The sequence below is a fragment of the Microcaecilia unicolor genome, chromosome 5 (genome assembly GCF_901765095.1).
Source record: "Microcaecilia unicolor chromosome 5, aMicUni1.1, whole genome shotgun sequence".
NCBI lineage: Eukaryota > Metazoa > Chordata > Amphibia > Gymnophiona > Siphonopidae > Microcaecilia > Microcaecilia unicolor.
This window is the reverse complement of record NC_044035.1, coordinates 170289850-170302688: the sequence shown is the minus strand read 5'-3', so window position 1 is coordinate 170302688 and position 12839 is coordinate 170289850. Positions and strand designations below refer to the sequence as shown.

Below are 12839 nucleotides of genomic sequence, written 5' to 3'. Positions count from 1 at the left end.
TCTTTTGTTGTGCCTAGGTTACATTAGAGTGGATGAGTAGCCTAATGGTTAGTGCAGCAGGCTTTGAGCCTGGGTTTGATTCCCACTGCAGCTCCTTATGACCTTGTGCAAGTCACTTAACCCTCCATTGCCCCAGGTACAAAAAAAAACTTAAGATTGTGAACCTTCGAGGGACAGAGAAAGTACCTGCATATAATGTGTACAAGCTGCGTACATCTAGTAGCACTATAGAAATTATTATTAGTAGTAGTAGTAGATTCTGAAGACCTATATTATAAAAAATGTTTTCCCCTACATCTTTGCTAATAAAGTGATCTACAACATTGGAGTTGTTGAAGCTTCACCTGTCTTTTGTCATTTGTTGGATAGACCATAGAAGTCTGTCCAGCATCAGCCTCAGTTCCCACTACTTTTGCCCAAGATGGCACCTCAACAGCCATGTTGTGTTTCCATGCTCCTATTTAGGCATCCCCTGGGTCTATCCCGCATATTTTTAAATTCACTCACTGTTTTTGACTCTGCTACCTTTCCTGGAAGGACATTCCAGGCATCCACTCCTTCCCTCTTTGTGAAAAAGTATTTTCTGTCATTACTCCTAAAGTCTATTTCCCTGTAACCTCCATTCATGTCCTCTAGTTCTACCACCCCTACGTCTCTGGAAGAGATTTGTTTGAATATTAATACCTTTCAAGTACTGTAAAGTCTCAATTATCCAATGTAAATGGGATCGACCCGTTGTTAAGTGAAAAGTCGGATAATACAGAAAACAATGGTAACCCCTCAAACAATGAATAAACAAAGGCTGTAAAAGCAAGATCCTGGGTCACAATGGTGCTGTTTTGCTGTAACAGCTGGGTCCTGGATCTGAAACAAATTGTCTCAGGTGCGAAACTTCCCTCTGAGGTATGTTGGAAAACGGAAAGAGATACAATGATGTCACCAGGGGGTCTTTACTGGATATGCTGGATTAGCGAAGGTCAGATAATCGAGACTGTATTGTACTTAAATGTCTGTATCATATCACCTCTTTCTCTCATTTTCTCTAGCGTACAAGTTTCCAAGTCCTCCAGTCTCTTCTTATACATCTTATGGCACAAACCCTGTACCATTTTTTCCACCTTCCTCTGAACTGCCTCAAGTCTTTTTATGTCCTTGAAGAGATATGGCCTCCAAAACTGGACACAGAGCTCCAAGTGGGGCCTTACCAATGACTTGTACAGGGGCATCAATACCTTTCTTCTGTAGGTTATGCCTCTCTCAATGCAGCCTAGCATTCTACGGGCAACAGTAACCAAATTGTCACATCGTTTTGCCGCCTTGAGATCCTCAGACAGTATCACCCCAATGTCTCTCTCCTGATCCGTACATGTCCGTCTCTCACCCTGTGAGGGGGTTTATATGACACAGCCCCTCACCCTTAAGAAAAGTTTCTCTCTAACCTGGGCCACTTTAAGAGCACTAATCCCACCCTGGGAGGAAGTGAGTTGGGAGGGGCGAGTCAATGCCTAGGAGTTTAAAAGACAGGATTGCCACTGAAGCCCAAAAGTTAATTATCAGAAATTCACAAATACTCTCATGTATATGTTGTGGAGCTTCAAGGCACCTGGGCACCACAATAGTCCAACACACATTTTTTTTGTAGTGGAGGAAAAAACCTCAGAAGAGCCACCCTGCCTGCAATACTTTTTTTTTAATTTGTACAGAGTCAAATAAAACACAGCCATTTGCATAGGCAAGTTACACGTATATGTAAACCATACAATAGCACATGTACTTCCGAAACAAAGAAACGTTGTATTAAACTCTCAATGCAAGAAAGTTTGCTGCAAGGTACTCCTAGTATTTGTAACAAGGTTTTTCCATTACACCACCAACCCACCCCCCCATTTTCCAAGTATTGACTATCAACATGAACAATGTGACATAAAAGGATCCCAAATAGCTTCCCACTTGGAAAAAGTTTTATGACGTATGGCCCAAAGCCTCTCTATCTCACAAATGTACCACAGCTTATTTAACCATTTTGCCAAGGAAGGAACTTGAGGAGACTTCCAATGAGCTGCCAAAGAGACCCTAGCAGCCGACATAGCATGGCGAACCAGTAATGATTGCGATGTAGCAAGACCAGAAGGCTTTTTAGGAAAAAGAAAAAATTCAGGTGACCACTGAATAGGCCTAGATATCCAACTCTGGAGCCTATGCTGAATAGCTTTCCAGTAAGCCTGAGCCTTAATACATGACCACCAGAGATGGCCCATAGTCCCCTTCTGTCCACACTCCCTCCAGCATAATGGCGATGCCTTCGGGAACATGTGATGGAGGCGAGCTGGAGTCAGATACGACCTGTATAAAACTTTTACAGCATTCTCTTTAAAAGGAACAGAAATGGAAATCTTCGATAGAGCGAGTTCCATAAAATTCCAATCATCATCATCCAATGTCAAATTCAGCTCCCGATGCCAACGCAAACAATGATCTACAGGGGGCCACACCTTCCCACGCTGGTAAGTATACAAACAAGTAATAAGACCCCTAGTTCCTTTAGAATCTTCACATAAATCTTCCAAAAAGGAGTCTTCTCGAAGAATTTTAGCCTTAAAATCTGCAGTGGAAAGAAAATGCTTTGCTTGTATATATGCAAAAGTATCCGCAGGTGAGATCGAGTACATTGCAGCCAATACATTAAAGGGGATAAATGCATCTTCATCAAAAAACTGACCCCAGGTCTGCAGACCAGCTGAATACCAATTCAGAAATGGCCCTGGCTCAAGACCACATGGAAAAAGGGGGTTATTTGTTACTGGACTAAGCTTAGAAAAGACCTGATCAGGCTTAGCGAATAAACCATCCCAATAATGAAGAGTTGACAAAATCGAAGGATACATGTCCCCGCCCAAAGAACAGTGTCTCCAAGGAAGCCACATTAAGGAGCGCAGAGGACATAAGCCCACTGAATCCTGCTCCAAATAGATCCATCTCTTTTGGGAACGTGCATGAAACCATTCTTGCCTGCAATACTTTTAAGGCATGGGCACGGTTTACCATCATAGGAAAAAAAATTTCACTTACCATATTGTAGGAATAATTCTTAGTATGTGTCTAAATGTCAATGAAGCCCACTTGTACTCACAGGATCATCAAAGAATGGAAAGTGCACTAATGTCAGACACTCAAAAACAAACCATTAAGCCCCCTCCCTCATAGTTCACCAGTCCAGTTGATGCAGCAACTATGTTGATTTGATCCCCTTTTGGTTCTAGTAAGAAAGCATGACACTATGTTCTAATCAACCTAAAGCTTCCTTAACAGCATTACAGGTATTCCCACATACAATGCATTAGAATAATCCAAAGAACATAGGACAATGGCCTGAACTACTGTTTTAAACAGATCTGCATTCAAAAATTTCCTAACCAGCTGCATCTTAACATACACCTGCTTTACAACTTGAGATATTTGATGAAGTCCAATCCCATCCTCCTCTACAATCACTCCTAAAACATTCAAACATGCAACCTGTCACAACACTATATTTCCCACAGACACCTGGAAAAAAAGATTTTAAAACACCAAAGATCTTTTCACATTGCTTTTCATGGCCACAAATACCTCTCTTGGTCATTTATGAATACACTAGCCGTTAAGCCCGTAAAAACGGGCGAGTATTGCAGCCCTCCTCTCTCCCCTGGCCTCACCCTGTCCACCAATCCTCCCCCCCATATCCAGCGATCCTCCTCTTTCCCTTGGCCTCCCCCCCTCCCCCCATGTCCAGCAACCCTCCTCTGTGCCCTGCTTTCACCCCAAGTCCAGCAACCATGGCCTCTCCCCCCTGCCCTCCTCCCATGTCCAGCTACCCTCATTGCCACCGCTCCCTCCCCCCTCTGTGCCGGGCCCCCTGCACTGACCTGACAGCGCCTCTCACCTCCGTGTGAAAGCTCTACAGGCAGCTGCAGATCACTCTGCTGCTGCCTGCAGTGCTTCCACACGGAGGTGAGAGGCGCTGTCAGGTCAGTGGAGGGGGGCGGGAGCGGCGGCGGGGAGGGGGGGGGAGGTTGTTTCGTGCAATGTTCCTTTCCAGGCGGCAGCGTCCAACAATTCGACTCCATTTCCCTCTCTGTTCCGCCCTCTGACGTCATGACGCGAGAGCAGGACAGAGAGGGAAGTCTGTACTGCGCATTTGCAAGTGAGTACGGTCACTTGCCGTTTATATGTTTGATATTGTGTGTGTGTTTGGGTGAGAGAGTGAGTGAGAGAGAAAGTGTTTCTCTCTGGGAAAGAGACAGAGAGCATGAGAGTGAGCTGTCACAGTGGTGGTGGTCAGTGCCTCCTTATATCCATTTTTTTAAAGTGGCAAATGTTTTTTTTTTTGCCTTACCCCACCCCTTCTTATAACACTGTGTGTGTGTCTGTGTGTGAGAGTGAGTGAGGAAGTTTGTTTCTGTGGAAAATTGACAGTGTGAGAGTGTGCAGCTAGTTCTCCCTGTCAGAGTGGAGTGTTAGTTGCTCCTTTGTTTTTTTTTTTTTTTAAGTAGGAAATCAGGGTGTGTTTTTCATTTGTCTGCCCCCACCCCTTCTTCTCATATAGTGTGTGTGTGTGTGTGTGTGTGTGTGTGTGTGTGTGTGTGTGTGTGTGTGTGTGTGTGTGAGAGTGAGAAAGAGTGCTAGTGAGCTGTTATGACTCCCTGTCTCAGTGGAGGTTCATTGTCTTCTTGTAGTCTGTTGTTGGAGCTGTGTCACAGTGGTGGTTCATTGTGTACTTGTAGGCAGTTGTTAGAGCTTTTTGAATGTCAGGCTCCTGTTGCAATCGCGTGCCGGTTTTCTCCCCCGCCCCCCCCCCCCCCCCCCGCCGCATACATGTTGTTGTTGTTCCGCCCCTTCTGCTGACTCGCACTGTTCAATGAGCCAAAGGGGTGGGACAGCTATGCCTTTGCTTCAGGCAGAAAAGCAGGGCTCGTGTGTGTGTGTGTGTGCGTGCTGCATGTGAATGCACCTCCTTACCTTTTTCTGTGTGGCCGATAACATTGTTGGATCTCTTTTTGTTTTCTGTTGCTGTTCTTTGTTTTGCCTTGCCCATGTCACCGTTCCTGCTGTGTCCTTGCACATCGTGGTTCTCTTCTCTCCTTCCTTAGTTTCTCGTCGCTCAGGTCTCCGCTTTGGCTCCTCCCCGGATTTTAGCGCCTCTGCCCATTGGTTTTCATCATTCTTGGCTCCTCCCTGTTGCTCCTCCCACAATCGTTGCGCCTCTGCCCATTGGTTTTCATCATTCTTGGCTCCTCCCTGTATGTTAGCGCTTCTGCCCATTGCTTGTTAGTGCAAGTTGCCGCAGTTGCTCCGCCCACGATCATTGCGCCTCTGCCCATTGGTTTTAGTTCTCTAATTCGCCGTAGCGGCTCCGCCCATTGACGTTGTGCTTCTGTGCATTGGATAACATTGCTGAGCTTGTCGCTGGTGCTCCGCCCAGCTTCATATTGGTTTTTGTTGTTGTTAATCTTAACGCCACGCGAGGGGAGGTTAAACGCATGCGCAGAACGTTCAGGACATGCTCCCTACTGCGCATTTGCGGGTGAGTCGGTCACTTGCCATTTATATGTTTGATATGGTACCTAGGGGGTTTATGATCAAGCCCAAGCCCCTGAAAGCACTAGTTGTGAGCATCCACGCAAAATATGGCCTTGCTGCACCACCCACATTTTGGGGTCTTTTTTTCTAGGATATGTCATCAAAAAATGCAGCTGCTGCAATTATCAAATGACTTGATTTTGAAAATACAGGCCCAGCTGGATTGCCAAGCACCCAATAAAGGGGGCAAACAAACACACACAAATAGGACAACTTAAAAGATTGCTAAAAATCCTAACTAGAAATATAAAGAGGGCAAAAGAAAGGCCCATGTGCAACAAGTATAAATTTGAAGCAAAAACATTATTAAAAAGTGAAAGAGGAGAATGGGTACCTTTTACCTGCTTTAAGGAAAATGAAGACTGAGAAGGTCCTGATTCACAATATTAGGTGGACAGTCAGATACATGTGTGGTGGCACTTCTCAAATACTACTAGATGTTTTTACGAAGCTGTAAAGGTTTATTCACATGGGCTCTGTTGGATGACATCACCCAGTTGTGAGAACGAGATATTATAACTGGCCTAGGAGAATTCTAACACCATCCCTTTCACCCCATCAGAGAATCAGCTCCACAGTACATAAGTCCAGGTTGCCTTGTAGTCCTAATTTTTTATGCCTTATCGCCTCACCTGTATGCCATGACAAATGCCACCAGCTTTTTATACAGCTCCAGCGTGTGTATCTTTGGGTCAAAGATGTTAGGATGCAACCTCATGAACGGAAGTACAATATTAGAGTATTCCAGATGTATGTTGGCAAGGTCTCTCTCAACTACTTCAGGCACACCAGTGCCCTGGAGTAGGCGCACTCGTTCATCTTTCGGCCTGTATGATGAGAAAAACAAGGAGAGCACCATAACTGTCATGTGGAGCAAAACAGAAAGCAGAGATCCATTATCTCATACCCCCCCCCCCCAACAAAGGACAACAAATACAAGTCACTACCAAACAGCACAGGAGAACAAGCAGAGTACAAATCACCATAAAGTGTCAGTGACTGAAGCCTTAAGAACAACAGAGAGGGTTCAAAGCACAGAACACAATAAAAAAAAACACACACACACAAAAAAGTACCAAGGACCTTCAAAAACGGGACAAGTCCTTAATTTCACAGCATAGATGAATCAATCTTGTACATCAATGACCCAACACAGGCCATTGTGCCTGTGTCAGGGGTTGTCTGACAATATAAATCCAATATTGAAATGCCCTGGGTAACAACTAGAGGCAGGAAATAGGAACCAAACATTCTGTAGAAGTTCCAGCGTGGCGTAGCCTTCTGAGCACTAAAAACTCAGGCTTACCAGAACATGGGTTGATCAGTAGCACCAAGGTCTGGCCAAAGCGAGAAATAAGGCTGCCAGCGGGAATCATCTTTTCTATATTCATGGAGCAGGGAAAGCAAGAGAGGCACCCAGCCAGAGTCACTCTTCAGGGATGTTTGATCTGTGATGAAAGAGAGACGACATATAGCACTGAAAATGTGATTCTAACACCTACCAAGATTTTACAAGAAACAATTTTCAGAACTAATGCAGGTAGTTGCAAAGTTTGCAGATACTCTTCCCTGCAGACTTTGCACCAAGTAAGTCCTCTTTGAAACTTGCTAAAGAAAATGAATCCGCAGAGATCCGCATCTACTTTTCCTGTGGATACGGATTCCTTAAAAAATAACAGTTTTAAAAATACAAAATTATGCATATTGTTGCCTGTCACAACCTAACTTCACCTCTGAGTCCACGTAATTTTTCCATGAATAAAAGTGTCAGCATTATTGCTCCTCTCCCCCCCCCCCCCCCCAAAAAAAAAAAAACACATGCATACCTTTACTTGCATACAGGGTTGACAACTTTCAAACCATCTACCCAGATCAATGGTCTTTGAAAATACATCTATAGAGGATAATTTTCCAACACGATGCCTGTGTCAAAAGTTCAAGAAGGCATCTATGTTATCCTTATGCCTATGTGCCTTTACAAAAAACGCTCCCTTATTCAGCCCCGCAGCACACAAATTTTCAAACGCAATCCCTTGCTCATATGTATATCTTTGAAATTATAAGTTGGATTCAGTAAATGGTGCCCAAAATTGAACACTGAGCACTATTCTAAAAACGGCACTGAGTTGGGCGTCGTTTATAGAATAGCGCTTAGCGTTGGGATCCACAGCATCTGAAACCTGGTGTAAATTCTCACGCCTAAATTAGGCATGGATCTCCCATATTTTATAATACTGCATGCATCTCAAGTGAACGCCCCTGACCCACCCATACCCCTCCTGTGGCCATGCCCTTTGCAGTTCCATGCTAAAAACTTTACGCACACATCTTTATAGAATAGTGCCTAGCAAGATGAGCATATAAATTCATATTGTTACCAAGTAGTGTGTAACCAGGTCCCCCTTCCAGGTGGGAGCCAGGGTGGACCCTGCTTAGCTTTCACTGGCTTCCGTCTGCTTTCCTAGCCAGCCACCGCACTTTCACTTGCTCTCCCTCTCCACCTTGCCAGCTGCTGAGAAAATCAGTCCCACTCCAGCAGAAAGAGCAATCCAAGTTCTTTATTGTTACAGATGTCAGCCTTGTCTAAACACCTCCAATTATCAGCAAACTTTAATCCATTTTCAATTACAGGCTTTTGTTTTAAATTCTCTCTCCCCAAACCTCCAGCCACACTATCTTCACCGCAGATAGTTTTGGAGATTTAGCTGGAACCACCTCCTCTCTCACCTCTTACAGTTTAAGTTCCCCCAAAATGCACATGCCTTTCTGTCTTAAAGCCCTTCCCCCCCTTCCACAGCACTACCTCTTGGGAACAGCCAATATGGTAGCAAGTTGTGCTTTCCAGTTGCTCCCCCACTGCTTTGCTCCCAGCTTCCCCCAACTCCACAACCGGGGCAATGCTGAGGCCACAAAAGCTCTCACCCTGTCTGCACGGGTTAGAGCCAAACCACCCACCTCCATACATTCCCCCCTACCTTCTCCTTCTACCTCTGCTTTATTCCACTCCATCTCCTCCTCCTCCCCAAGCTTCCCCAGCTGTTCCCCATCTCCAGGATCAGACCTCATCTCCCAATCAGTCATTCCACCCTCCCCCTCCTGAGAGTTCAGCTGACCCTGCACTGGCTTCTGGGGAGTGTAGTTTTTCTCCTGCATTACAGCTTTCCCTGGCAGTTTGATCCCTAGAGGGCGCCCTGCTCTCCTAGCTGGGCTGAATGACTGGGGATGATGCCGGCTGAAAGAACCACTATCCCCTCTCCCTCGTACCAGCCCTCCAGAGTGCTCACACACCCCCCGGCTCAAACGATTGCCAGTCTTCTCCTGTCCTGTACTGGCAATTCGAGAAAGAACATCCGCGTTTGTCAGAAATTTGCCTGATCTATGCTCCACCTTGAATTGATAGGGCTGTAAAGCCAGATACCACCTTGTGAGACGACCATTACTATTTTTCATCTGGCCTAACCACCTCAAAGGCGCATGATCAGTAACCAGAGTAAATTTACGCCCATCTAAATAGTAATGGCACATCTGCACTGCCCATTTTATCGCTAAACATTCTCTCTCTATGGTCGAGTACCGGACCTCATGGGGGAGCAGTTTCCGGCTCAGATACATCAGGGGATGTTCCTGTCCCTCGTGTACCTGAGACAACACAGCCCCCAAACCTACCCCCGAGGCATCAGCTTGCAGTACAAAGGGCTTATCAAAATCCACGGCTCTCAGCAGGGGTTCCTGACACAGGGCCAATCTCAATTCATTGAACACCCGAAGCCCTCCCTCCTCCCATCGTAGACTGTTGGGGGACCCCTTCTGAAGTTTATTAGTGAGGGGTGTAGCAATGGAGGCAAAGTGGGGTATGAACCTCCTATAGTACCCCACTAGGCCCAAAAAGCTCCTTAACTGTTTCTTATTTTTGGGGCAGGGAAAGTCCCGGATACTCGCTACCTTATCCCAGAGCGGAGTTATCTGACCATTCCCCACCCGGTATCCCAGATATTTAACCTTCTCCTGCCCAAAGCAACACTTTTGAGGGTTCAAAGTCAAACCTGCTTGACGGAAAGCCTCTAATACCTCCCTCACTCTTATCATATGAGAGGGCCAATCCTCACTCTGAATGATAACATCGTCCAGGTAAGCCGCCGCATATTGCTGATGTGGTCTTAAAACCTGATCTAACAACCGCTGGCAGGAAGCTGCTGCGGAATTAAGACCAAACGGCATGCGTTTAAATTGATAGAGCCCCATGGGTGTAGAAAAGGCTGTCTTAGGCTTGGCCTCCTGAGTCAGAGGGATCTGCCAATACCCTTTGGTCAAGTCCAGGGTGGACAGATATCGGGCAGTACCCAACCGATCCAATAGTTCATCGATACGTGGCATCGGATAGGCATCAGAATCTGACAGCGCATTAACTTGTCTAAAGTCGATGCAAAACCGCCACGTACCATCGGACTTGGGCACTAACACCACAGGACTCGACCATGGACTGACAGATTCCTCAATGACCCCAAAATCCAGCATCTCCTGTACCTGTCGGACCACCTCTTGTTTCTTTGGGGGTGAGAGACGGTAAGGTCTCTGTCTGACCACCCGGCCTGGCTCCGAGATGATATCATGCATGATAAGGTGGGTTTCCCCTGGGCAAGGAGTCAGGACATCCCGAAACTCCTCCACAAGTGCCTGAACCTCTTTCTGCTGACTCCCTGGCAATGTAGTCGCAATCTGCGGTTCTCCTGCCTTAAATATCTCCGTGATCTGTGGTCCTAATTCTTCCTCAGCTTCTATCCTAGACTGACCAAATAGTCCCCTTCTCTCCTGCCAAGGTTTAAGCACATTAATATGATAGGTCTGCCCCCGGCCTTGCTCATTCCTTACTAAGTAGGTGACTGGACCTAACTTCTTTTCTATGACAGCAGGACCCCTCCAGCGTCCCGTGAACTTATGAGGTGAGTCTGAAACCATGATCAAGACTTTGTCCCCCACCTCCAGTGCCCTCTCCTCCCCTTTCCGGTCATAATAGGCTTTCTGATAATCCTGACTCCTCTCCCAGTGTTGCTGAGCCCCGCGGCTCAATTTATGCAACCGTTCCTTCAGCTTCACTAGATAGTTCACTACATCCCGATCCTCCTCTTCCGGAGGAACCCACTGCTCCCTTAACACATCCAACACTCCCCGGGGTGATCTCCCATACATCAATTCAAATGGTGATACGCCCAGAGAGGCCTGAACATTCTCCCTACACACATACAAAACAAATGGTAACAATAGATCCCATTCCTCATGGGAGGAACCTAACCCTTTCCTCAAAAACATTTTCAAGGTTTTATTGAATCTCTCCACCAGGCCATTAGTCTGAGGATGGTAAGCTGCGGTCCGAATATGCTGTATCCCGAAAGCCTCCCACACCTGGGCCAGGGTTCGTGACATGAAATTGGTCCCCCGGTCGGTAATCATTTCCCTAGGAAACCCCACCTCACAAAAGATCCGAATTAGCTGGGCCGCAATAACTTTCGCTGAGGTGGTACGAAGCGGCACGGCCCAGGGATACCTTGTGGCCATATCCATGATCACTAGAATATAGGAATACCCCCTTCGGGACTTATCAATGGGCCCGATCATATCCATTGCCATACGGGTAATAGGAGTCCCTATACGGGGAAGGGGTCGTAGGGGCACTCTGTTCGGTGTTTGCTCTGATACCCTCTGACACTGACTACAGGAGCTGCAAAATTGTTCCACCTCTTTATACACCCCGGGCCAGTAAAATCTGTTTAATACCTGCCGGAGAGTATTCTGAGCCCCCTTGTGACCCCCTAAGATATGATCATGAGATACCCGTAACACCAGGTCCCTAAACCCCCTCGGTACTACTAACTGTTTCTGAGGTTCCTTCCCCCCTGCTAAACAGGACAGCCGATATAGCAACCCCTTGTCCCTAACAAACCGAGGGAAGCTGGTTTCTCCCTCTTGATCTACCCGCTCCCACGCATACTGCAATGTCTGGTCATCTTTTTGCTCTTTGGAAAAATCAGGGAATCTCTCTAACACCTGTTCCGTATCCCCTGGGAACCTCCCCTGATGAAGGAGCTCTTGACAATGCTGCCGCCTTTGCTCCTGACCTCGTTTCTTTTGCTGAGAGCCTTTCCTGGTCTTCCCCGGCCGCCCCATAACCTCTCCCTGGAATGGAAATACTTGTGCCAGGGACAGTTCCTGCTCCTTCTCCTGCCTCTCCTGGGCCCGGGTAGATACCAAGGCTTGCTTACCACCAAGGCAGTATGTGAATGGAGCCCAATCCCGTCCTAAAATGAGATCCTGAGGTAGCCTAGGAAGTACAGCCACCCACACCCACTGAAGGCCCTCCTGGTCCTGTATGTCTACTAGCCGGACCGGATACCTTGAGGAGGCCCCGTGTATGCACTGAATAGCCACGGACCGGTCTCTCTTCCTACCCTGCTGACCCCCTTTCCGGGCAATCTGCCCCCACAACTTCTGGGAGCACATTGTCTGGTCCGCTCCTGAGTCTAAAAGTCCTTCCACCGGGACCCCTCCTATCTTAACCCAATGCGTAAACTGGGGTTCCTTAGAGGGGGTTACCTGAGATATGAGCCCCAACTTGGCCCTACAATCCCTCCTCACATGTCCCGACTTCCCACATCGGTAGCACATTCTATCATCCTCCTTAGGACCGTCCTCCCTCCACCCAGATCCTTTGAACATTTTACCCCGACCACCCCGCCAGACCCCCTCTCCCCCCCCTGAGTATTGTGACTCCAGGAAGTATTCAAAGCCTTTGATAGCTTCTTCCAGAGTCTCACATCCCTTCCTGATCAAATTAACCCTGATACTGTCCGGTAGAGCCTCTAAAAACTGCTCCAGCACCAGATCCTGCATCAACTGAGTCACTGCCCTCTTATCAGGCTCTAGCCATTTGGTAGCCAAGTCCATCAGCTTCTGAGCCAAGGCCTTCGGAGTCTCCCCCGCCCTCCACCTCCAACTCCGAAAGCGCCTGCGATAAGTTTGTCTGCTTACCCCATACCGGTCCAAAATAGCCGTTTTCAGCTTCTGATAATCCACCACGTCCCCTGGCAACAGGCTCCGAAAAGCTGCCAGGGCTTCCCCCGACAGGGCAGGAGCCAGTCTAATGGTCCATTGCTCTTGAGGCCAGGCAGCCGCCAATGCTACCCTCTCAAAAGTCCCCAGATAATCCTCAATGTCGTCCTGCTCTG

General features: G+C 47.2%; 1 protein-coding gene across 1 annotated transcript in view; it reads right to left on the bottom strand.

The window, feature by feature from the left end:
- Positions 1-12839, bottom strand: part of SETD6 (SET domain containing 6, protein lysine methyltransferase) — a 107079-nt gene that overhangs the window by 56101 nt on the left and 38139 nt on the right. The window contains exons 4-5 of the mRNA XM_030203592.1: positions 6926-7067; positions 6252-6446 (exon numbers count right to left, since the gene is read on the bottom strand). Coding sequence (XP_030059452.1) covers positions 6252-6446; positions 6926-7067 — 337 coding nt within the window. The remainder of the gene's footprint in view (positions 1-6251; positions 6447-6925; positions 7068-12839) is intronic.